Below are 10,981 nucleotides of genomic sequence, written 5' to 3'. Positions count from 1 at the left end.
ATGGAGAAAAAAAGGGCTCATGTCGCGTTCACGTCATGTAAGTTATTTGCGTGGAGCTTCCTGTTGGTTGATTCTGATACATCCCAAGTGGGAAACCCGGGTATCATTGTGCTTTCAAGACAACTGGGAACTTGGAAAAAAAGAGGGCAAATCATGACGTCCGCGAAATTCAGGTCAGAATGTTGGAGCTGTAGAAAGATGCCAGTTTTTCTGAAGTCGGAGGATTCCTAGGATTCCGTGTTCTGAGTTGTCTTGAACGCAACATTAGCAAGAGGGAAAGACGGAATAGAATGGGAACGTTCCAGGCCGCCTACATGACGCATATTATCATATCGTTAAGTCATATTGCTGGAGTTCTTGCAATGATAAACATTACTTCCGTATTTTGAGATATCTGATACAGATCTGTAATCTCTAAGATCTATATAAATGCAGAACTGGATTCAACAATGTGGTCAATTGTGCAAGGCGTAATACAATTTAGGCTACCTGGAACGCTACTATTGTCCAATCTGTCTGCACGAGGGAATGTCGCTCTGGCTGTCATCCTTCCCTGGAGCTGTCAGTTGACAGTACAACACCGAGCCGAAAGCATCGTAGGAAAGAACACAGTTTTGATAAAACGTCGATTTTAGATTTCTCCTCTTTGGCACTGGAACGGTTGGGCCACTGACATATTTCGAGGCTGACCAACAAACGCGTAGGAGGGAGAAAAACCAAAAGGACTGAATAGCTAGCTAGTTGCTAGTTAGCAAGCTAACGACCGTTAGCTTTGGCCAGTGCTGCCACTGCTCTGCTAAAGCGTTCGGTTGGAGTGTGCAGTACCAGTAGGCAGGCGAGCTGCGTTGGCATTTTAGTGTAGTTGGTTGGAAAAATGATTTCTACGGTTGCATTAACATGTTTATTTTATTTCACCATTGCGGTGTTAGCTTCCTAAATGTTTTGCCTGGATGCGTCCAGTCAGTAGCTTGGTTAGCCAGAGAGCAATGCTAAGTGACGACGTCGACTCAGTGAGGCTGTCGTGTCGGGGGTGAGGAGTTTGAGGAAGGAAGAGGTGACTTACGATGTTGGGGGGAAGTGTTGGGTTAATGAGCTAGTGGTGCGTTAGTTGACAGTGGAAGGAAATAACGTTAATATTTTACAATACATTATCAACGACCGTAATTTCGTTAACCAGCTAACTAAAAGCTAATGCAAATTAGAGAGGCTAGGTAATACAGAAAATACTGTTGTTTTCGGCTTGCTCGCAAGCTAAATGCAGAGGGAGGGTGATCATTGAGTGGCTACTCTCTCAGCTCCATAAATAACTGTCACTGACTGAGTGATATCCAGCCTATTTCGCATAACTAAAGATGGCTACAGCGAGCAGTATTGCCGCATCTATTGCGAGCAAGACGAAGACGAAGAAGAAACACTTCGTGGCTCAGAAAGTGAAGCTTTTCCGAGCCAGTGACCCTCTGCTCAGCGTCCTTATGTGGGGAGTCAACCATTCGGTAAGTCGGTTCGTTGGTGGTGGGCAAATCGATGTTTCATGGCCCTGTAACGCTACTAATAAGTTAAACCTAAAGCTCAGCTGGCTAACAATAGTGTCATCTATGTGTCAGAATGTGGTTGACTTGCCATACTAGAGACTGGCAGGCGCAAATCAGGGATGACTGCTCGCAGTGGTTATTGTCCTGTTAATGCAAATCAGCATCTGGTCACATTAGGCTTGATTTTGAATTGAAGTTTAACGTTTGTTGGCTTTCAATAGAGCTTTGGCAGAAATGCAATACTAACTAGGTAGCTAAGTGGGAATTCTCATGTTGTTGGGCTAGATTGTTAGCCATATGTGTAATTTCTCCAACTCCACGTATTAAGACATACCACACTGCCTGGGTAAATGTGAATTGCTGATAGACTAATATTATGATAACTGTTTGCATTCTCAATGTGACACTAAGTAGCTTACCCTCTGTGTTTTAATGTGCTTTTAGTGTGTGTGTGTGTGTGTGTGTGTGTGTGTGTGTGTGTGTGTGTGTGTGTGTGTGTGTGTGTGTGTGATAAGCTCTCCGAGCTCCCAGGGTCCAGTGTCATGAGAGAGCAGATATTTCCATGTCAGAGCTTATCATCACTCTCTGTCCCTTCCTCTGTCATTCACTGTACACAGAAGGAAGTCAGTCGGAGCCATGTAGTTTAACATTGGGTCACTGTCCCCATGTTACATAAAATACTAATTAGCATTTTTACCAGAATGTTATTGTTTTGGATACAACATTGAAGTTCTAAACCTCAAATGGAGTTTGCTGAATTCTTTAGCATATGTCTGTGGAAGATTGGCTATGGAAAGAGTGAATGATCACCATATTCTTGTTATGTCAGCATTACAGTAGATTCTCTCTGCAATGCTACACTGGCAGTTTAAAATAATTGACATTTTTACTCACTGTATGCCATGTAAAAAATATACTGAGGAGTTTTAAATAGTGAGTAGAGGTTATTTAGTAGATGGACATGAAATGATTACTCCAGCCTAGCCAAAAGAGTAAACCAGAGATTACATTAAACAGAAAAGAAGCCCAAGAATAAACCTTGGCTGTGTTACTGTAAAGGCGTCCGCATGCTTCTCAGCCGGAACAGTTTGGTAGAGTTTGCATATATTATGACATTTTGTGACGTTTTTGTTTGTTTTGGACTTCAGTGATTTTTCTTCCCGACTGTTCAGACTCAAATTGTTCAGGATGCAAGCCGAAGTCTACGCCCCTTCGTCGGTGATTTGTCAACAGTAGCGATTCTTCAATAATGTCTTTGTTGCCATTCAATGAGAGATGATTCATCCTCATGCACGCTTTTTAATTGAAAGATACTGCACCAAACATCTTAGTAAGATGTAAAATTGCGCAACTAAGATCTCTTCAGAAAAAATGTCAAAATGAATGACCGATTTATTAAGTTATCTCAAATTAATTCGGACTATTTTGAGGAAGTTTATACTGGCTACAGTGTCACAAAATGGACAAACGGTACTATTGCCACTTTTTTTTCATTTTTCAAATGGTAATTTTCTTTCATAATCTTTTTTGTTGTTTCCAAAAATATTTCAACTCGTTTCCACCCCAATTTTGTGAGGGTAGTTAGTCTTGTCCCATCGCTGCAACTCCCATACGGACTTGGGAGAGCCGAAGTTGAGAGCCATTCGTCCTCCAAAACACGACCCTACCAAGCCGCTCTGCTTCTTGACACACTGCTCGCTTAACCCGGAAGCCAGGCGCACCAATGTGTCAGAGGAAATGCTGACGACCGACGTTAGCGTGCATGTGCCCGGGCGCCACAAGGAATCGCTAGAGCGCGATGGGATAAGGACATCCCAGCTGCGACACAGCCCGGGATCTAACCTGGATCTGTAGTGAAGACTAGCACTACGATGCAGTGCCTAACCCTGCTGCGCCATTTGGAAGGCCCCAAACAAAGGCCTTTTTTCAGTTCAGCTAGCTGAGTTCGGCTAGGTGCCAGCCAAACGGAAGCATGCTGATGCCTTAACAGTGAAGTGTTGGCCAGACACAGTGGTGGTCTCGCTATCTTTCTAGTGGTCCATGTGGTGGTCCTCTACTGTTCCAGACAGATGTTGAGCCCCCTCACCCCCCTGTTGTTCTCCCTCATTTACGCTCCATCAGAGGCTGGTCAGCCCAGCTCAAACTTCTATAATAAAACAGTCTCTTTTGGTGCAGGGTTACTAATGTGAATGAGAAGAGGGGACACACACACACTCTCTCTCATGGAAATAGCCTTGATTGTGCTATGCTCTCCACTGCACAGGGCCTAAGGGCAATTACATGGTAATGGAATTATGCTGAGACTCAGATTTTTCCCTTTAAAATGTATACCAAACAAAAAACATTGGTTTTAAAAGTTTAACCACCCATAAAATGTATGCACAAGGACTACTTTTACCAATTTACCCAGAACATTTTACGGAAACACATTTACAGGAAGAACTGTACAGATATGGGGCAGCAGGTAGCCTAGTGGTTAGAGTGTTGGGCCAGGAAACGAGAGGTTGCTAGATCGAATCCCTGAGCTGACAATGTAAAAATCTGTAATTTTGCCCCTGAACAAGGCAGTTAACCCACTAGGCCGTCATTGTAAATAAGAATTTGTTCTTAACTGACTTGCCTAGTTAAAAAAAAAAAAAATTTAAAAAGAAAAAAGAAAATTACAAAAATACATTTGGGAACAGAATAAAACTGAGGGAGATTTTACTGTAATTCTGTTACCAAACTTTGCATCTTTATAGTTTTTCTAGTAAATGTTTTTATTTTATTTACTGTGTAAATTGTTCAAAGTAGTCATTGTGCAAAAAAATCTGCATTTCAGCATAATTCTGTAACCATGGAATTGCCCCTAACTAATGTCTGTGTTAAGCCAGGGAGGGGAACCAAGGGAGGTTACACAATAAGTGTGTCATCCACAACAGCCTACTCTAGATGGTATTCTATCCCAGTGGTAGTTTACTGCATGTGACGTCGTGACCACACCTGTGACAGGAATACTTCTATTAGCTCCCAGAGAGTTAATGCCCTAGGCTTTAGCTCAGTGGGCTAATGTGGTCCACTTTAGTCACACAGAGAGTATGTGTTTGATTCCCGGCCAGTGTGGCGTAGCCTGCATGTTCAAACTTCTCAGGGTGACGGATAACTATATTTTATGTGTGAAGCTGCTTGCTATACAGTTTAACTCCTCATGGTGGCAATGACTTTCTCTTTCTTGCAGACTTGCAACAAGCTCTAAATTGGTCAGTTAGTGAGGGCGATAGTTAGAAATAGAAAGCCTGCTGATTGTGTTTGAGCTGGTGTCTATGCCCCAGGTTAGAATAGGGTTCAGATGTAATGTCTGCTAGCGATGGAACACTGGAATGGGGAGAGGGGGAGGCCTGACAATGTGGTCCACCAGTAAAACTGTGCAGAGGCAAGACGCACGCACACACACACACACACAGTAAGGCAGGCAACTAAACAGAACCCTTATCTCCTCAGGGACACATGAATCAAACCCATCCACTCACTAGCACTTCCTGGAAACTCACCAGCTCACAGCATTCCTGCAGCTCTAGTATCATGGGAAACCAGTGACAGGACTAGACAATTCAACTGTTAGTCACTAGACGGCCATGGTAGAGAGGACGGAGAGAAGTCACTAGAGAACTTTTCTTGATTTGCGGCAGCACCTCTACTGTAGTTGTTTGAGCACAAATTTAATTTGTGATTTTTTTTAAAGCGCTAGCCTCCGCTGTGCCTCGGTCCTTCCAGCTGTGTGATTGGTGGTAGTGCATGAGTGACAGCAGCTAGACATCTCTGTCTATAATCCTTAATCTCCTCGTGTGGCGAGATAACTAACTCAGTCTGACAGCCAAAGCCTCACAGACATCCCTACTGTCTTAAGGCCTTGAGGATATAGGACTTAGCTTAGAGAGAGACACTGACTGTTGACACGTAGCTCAGCCGTACAACAGGGACCTGTAGTGCTCCATCCATGGACAGAAGCTCTCTAGAATGTCTGTACAAATCTCTGGCAAATCATCATACATACAGAGGTTGGCTCTAATGGGCACATTGTAGACATGTACTATTCCAGTGATAATTTGACGTGTAGTAGCATTATACATTATAAATCAGTGAAAGACTAGAGGAATGTACAGTCACTCAGTAACCAAGCAGAAGTGAGAGAATGTATGTGAAGTGCTGTAACGCTTGGAACATTAAAAATCAAATCACATGCAATAACATCTGCTAAATATGTGTGTGAGTAGCGAAACATGATCAAAGTATTCCCCCTTTCTCTGAGCCAGTGACTGTCTGGGTCTGTGTGTTGCGTAAGAGGCTGTTTCTATTAATAGCCACAGGAGTGACCTGCAACTAATATGTGGTGAATATGGGTGAAGAACAGAATAGATGGGATCTCAAAGTACCTGGAGTCCCTGGGGACCAGACAAGCACATCCACTGTGTGTGTGCATGTGGTCTCTCAGACACGCTTCCTCAGCATATGACTGTAGCTTGCCATACAACAGAAGTAAATATAATGCGTCATGTCTGAGAAGACAATGACATTGATGTAAACTGAATATAGCTTAAACTGTGGATCAGCAGTTGTAACATAACAACGCTTCTCCCATGTTTTGGTAAGAAGCTGAGGGAAGGGGCTGGAGAAATGTAACCTTTTGAACTAAGCTCATGAGGCATTTATAAGTCTTCATACATATAATTAATTTAAGTCTAAAAATGGACATAGCAACTGCTGATTGCCACATTAAGCCACCGACGGTAGATATTAAAACTGCAGCACACGTGTGCCCTCGTTGCCCTACATGGCTATCAATGTGTGTACAGTAGGCCCCATGAGAAGCGAATAGAGTGCATGTGTACGTTCCCTATCATAGCTCGGCCCTAGTGGTGTGTGCTCATTAACCCTCTGCTGTGAAGGGGAAACGAGGGAGTAATGAGAGAGATGGAGAGAATGAGGTGAGAGGAGCCTGCTAAATTAGCAATGTTTCAATAAGAACAGCTACTGTAGGGCTTCTGACCCTGAAACAGAAAGGGTTTCTTCCTTATAGCCTCACGGGATTAGCCTAGCTAGCAGTTAGCTTAGTTTAGCTGGCAGGACCCTCATACTCCCCTAGCCAATACAGACCTTTCTCCTCACTCACATCAGCTAGGAACTAATAAAACAGATGTACTCTATTGCTAATATGATTTATACCTCTACTGAGTAATCTAGTTAATCATGGAGTGATAAGAGCAGGGCAGGTTCCTTGTATTCAAGTTATTAACGTTGTGATGGGGCTCCCGAGTGGCGCAGTGGTCTAAGGCACTACATCTCAGTGCTAGAGGCATCACTACAGAGCCTGGTTTGAATCCAGGCTGTATCACAGCCAGCCGTGATTGGGATTCCCATAGGGCGGTGCACCACGGGTTAGGGTTTGTGCCAGAGTAGGGCGTCATTGTAAATAAGAATTTGTTCAACTTGCCTAGTTAAATAAAGGTAATAAAAATAATAAACAGGTCATGTTGACTGGTGATTGTCTGCATAGGGCCTATGCTGTCTACAGCCTGTGATGATGAATAGGCTAATGTACAGTAGAGGCTGATGAGGTAGTGGTCCCATTGTTTAAAGGCCAACCAGGTCCCCTGGTTTCTATACAGTTGTAATCCGTGACCTTTATAGCCTCATTATCTTGGCTACTCCCTAAACATGTCTGGTGAATTGACCATTCAAGTTTCTCTGCATGTGACATTTTAGCCACATGTTTTTTTTCCCCACACACTCAAATCATACCACCAACAAAGCTTTAAAGTTAGACTCAGCCATATGACATCATCATAGACTGTGAGGTCCGGATTTTATTTAGGTGGTGGGCGTGGCAGGGAGAGTGGTTGGCACGGCTGAAGTTTAGAGAATTTGAGGCCCCCCATCTTGGCGGTGTAGACATGTTTGCATTTCAAACACTTAGGTGGCTCGTCCAAGACTTTTATATGCAGGAAAAAATTAAAATAAAATCTAATCATTGGTGCATACCTGAACCATGACCGTAGTGTCACAAAGGGCTCTGATTTCCTTTTAAAAGTACAGTAGGCATGGATATATGAATAGGGAACAGACCATGAAATGGTGTTACTGGGGTGTGTATATTTTATGTAACTGAGGGTGTAATTCGTATGATAGTGTGAAATTGGTCCTGATTTGATTTATTGCAGTCAGTCAGAGAATTAGGCTACACCCCCATGAAAGGCTACTACTAATACAGTACAACCACACACAGGGTTAATAATTTCATATATTACATTTGTAAAGTGCTTTTCATTATACAGAATAATCTCAAAGTGCATATAAAAAATTAAAAACTATACACGGAAACTGACATAAAGAACACCACTGACGCTACAAGAGACGAGGACACCAAGGAGCACAGCGATCAATTGAAAGCCTTCCTAAAGAACAAGTTCTTCAGGCCCTTTTTTAAGGAGCCCCGAGTCTGTGGTGCCTTCAGGTAGGGCTGGGCAATATGGCCTAAAAATAATATTTTTTTCAGATTTATGGGGCGATTCGAGATCTCGATTTTCAAACAGTCAGCAATAATCCTAATAAATTCAGGGCTTGTGAAGTTATACCTAAGTTAAACGTAAGCATTCCACAACCATAAGACCCAGAGGGGTTGGGTTAAAATATCCCCCTTTCCTTTCCCTGTTCACTAGACAATTATTTAATAAAAATAGTTTAACCTGCTTTTTTGCAATCACTAATCTGGGTTTCAAGTGTATTCATGAAAATGACCTTTTTTGATACAAATGAAAGCATTTAGTGGTTAAGAGCGTTGGTTCAATAAACAAAATTGCTGGTTCGAATCCCTGAGCCAACTAGGTAAACAAAAAAGCTGTTGATGTGCCTTGAGCAAGGCACTTAACCCTAATTGCTCCTGTAAGTCGCTCTGGATATGAGCATCTGCTAAATAACAAATACAAAATAAAAACATTATGCACATTCAGTAATAATGACTCATTTCTTGTGACAGGCATTTGGCTATAGAAAATGAACACCGGTCTAATATAAACATTCTCTCAAGTATAAGCCCACATGCTAGTGAGTAGCCTGATAATCTGTATATGTCAAGTTTAGCCAACTTGGATCTTTTTGTTACTAGCTAACAAGGCAGAACAGTTGAATTGTTATGAACGCACCAAGCTGTCAGTCTCCAAATGTTTGAACAGCATGTTAGCCTGTCCACTTTGTTCAGATGTTGGAATAAAGTGTCCTTCCTTATTTATCAGAATGAGAACGAGTTGCCAATTCCTTATTTTGTGTTTTTATGCTTATTGCGCGTTTATGAAACACAGACTAGACGGCTAGTATAACAGTCTTTGGCTAAAATGCTGCTAGCGGTACTTGGTACCGCAATGCCGTGCACAACAAACTGAGCTTTCATTTTCCAGACTCAGTGTTCATTGATACTTTCATTTTAGTAGTGTCAGTAGAAAGTTCAACTTCTCCTCTATTACAGTAAAATAATGTCTCCATGTGTTTCTGTGTCCATATGACCCATTCTGTCGGACCAAACCTCAAATGCAAATAGCGAGTTGAAACCGCATGTCAGAGAGGAAGACGTGATCTCTCATCTTTGTTGTTGTCAGTGACATGTGTAAACCAGAGAAAGAGGTGACGCGTGAGGTTTCACTCTGGCAAAAATCTGGCAAATAAGCCCAATGGGTTTATTTTGGACCTAAGCTTGTCTCCTGACTTCCTGCCTTTGGGAGAAAGACTCCCATTGTTCAGGCGGAGACATGTGCATCTCGTCATTATATACAGATCTCTGGTGTAAATGGGAAGGTGCACAGACGGAGCGAAGGAGACAAGACCAAAAAGAAGACGAGTGAACATAAAACGCTTTTTAAAAAACAATTTAATTGTTCCGATGCAGGCATTTGGAATATTGCGCAAAAGCATTCATTTGAATTAATTCGATCTATCTCCCAGCCCCATCTTCAGGTGGTCCGGGAGGGCATTCTAGATGCTGGGGGTGGTTTAAGCTGTAAGCACATTTTTGCCAAGCAGCCCAGCTTGTTTCAGGGGCCTGACTTGAGGCTGCAGGTGGGCTTATGGGGTTTAGGGAGACCGATAATTGAATTCTACACTAAACGCAGTGATGCGTGTTTCTCTTCACATGATGGTGAATGAAATGAGACTAACAGGCTGAATTGTTAACCACCATAAGGCCTGGGTTGACTGTCTTCTTTGAGATGTTATGGTTGGGGGGTCCAGAAGACCGATTGAACAGGATTTACCCTATTGGATTTACCCCAGTGGTGGAAATACTGCTAACTAGCCTAACTGTGCATTCGGCATCTTTTCATGTGCCTGATTTGTACACAATTGACCCGTGAAATGTGCTGTATCTCTGTGCTTAATGTCCACTAGCCTTGACTGGTCTCGTCCAGGTTTAAAGCAGTATATCTCTGTTAGTGCTACTAGGAGAGATGACATACCAGGTACACTTACTAAATCTGTCCCTTATAGTCAAACAAACATCAAATCAGTCACTAAGCAGTAAGCACCAACTGCTATTGTAGGCCTATGTACTGTGGCTGTACCATAGAAATGTCTAGCCTACAAGGTCTGTTTGAGTATAGACTGGTTGTACTTGTTAAATCTACCATACATGTAACAACATGTTATCTTGACTTAAGTACCAGTGATCTGTCAGCAGGGACACCAGCCAGCTGTTTGTCAGTCAGGGCGGTGTGTCTGTCTGTCAGAGAACGGTGTGTCTGTCTGTCAGAGAACGGTGTGTCTGTCTGTCAGAGAACGGTGTGTCTGTCTGTCACAGAACGGTGTGTCTGTCTGTCACAGAACGGTGTGTCTGTCTGTCACAGAACGGTGTGTCTGTCTGTCACAGAACGGTGTGTCTGTCTGTCACAGAACGGTGTGTCTGTCTGTCACAGAACGGTGTGTCTGTCTGTCACAGAACGGTGTGTCTGTCTGTCACAGAACGGTGTGTCTGTCTGTCACAGAACGGTGTGTCTGTCTGTCACAGAACGGTGTGTCTGTCTGTCAGAGAACAGTGTTATTAGAAATTAGGCTCCCTGTGCTGAGTTCCTCTCCCACTTCCTGTCCACTGGGGCCACGGAGCATGCTCACTCTGCTCCGTGGCGGAAACCCCAGACTCCGTCACCAAGGCAACGAAGAACAGGAAGTGGAACTGTGAAAGTTGGCCAGGCTGAGATAGAGAGAGCGTGCTGCAGAGAGATAAGAGCCATCATCAAAGGAGAAGGAGATTAAACACAACATAAACATGAGAGCTCCACTCTGCACCACTCAGCTTCACTCCGAGGTGATAAGAACAGGCCAAGGAACACAGTGACTAGAATAATAGGATGCATCCCAAATGGCACCCTATTTCCTTTATAGTGCACTACTCTTGGACCCTGGTTTAAAGTGTACTATAAAGGGAATAG

At 43.1% G+C, this 10,981-nt stretch overlaps 1 protein-coding gene across 5 annotated transcripts in view; it reads left to right on the top strand.

Moving 5' to 3' along the window:
- Positions 1-335: 335 nt before the first annotated feature.
- Positions 336-10,981, top strand: part of LOC118361683 (phosphatidylinositol 5-phosphate 4-kinase type-2 alpha) — a 54,305-nt gene continuing 43,659 nt past the window's right edge. For 4 of the 5 annotated variants that reach the window (XR_008083736.1, XR_008083735.1, XM_035741817.2 and 1 more), the window contains exon 1: positions 336-1,493. Coding sequence is in view for 3 of the 5 variants with exons in the window: in XM_035741817.2 (XP_035597710.1) it covers positions 1,353-1,493 (141 nt within the window). In the remaining 2 variants the exon portion in view is untranslated. The remainder of the gene's footprint in view (positions 1,494-10,981) is intronic. The other variant, XM_035741819.2, reaches the window with a different exon arrangement.

The sequence above is a fragment of the Oncorhynchus keta genome, chromosome 28 (genome assembly GCF_023373465.1).
Source record: "Oncorhynchus keta strain PuntledgeMale-10-30-2019 chromosome 28, Oket_V2, whole genome shotgun sequence".
NCBI lineage: Eukaryota > Metazoa > Chordata > Actinopteri > Salmoniformes > Salmonidae > Oncorhynchus > Oncorhynchus keta.
Note: the sequence above shows the minus strand (reverse complement) of the source record. Positions and strands in the feature narration are given on the sequence as shown.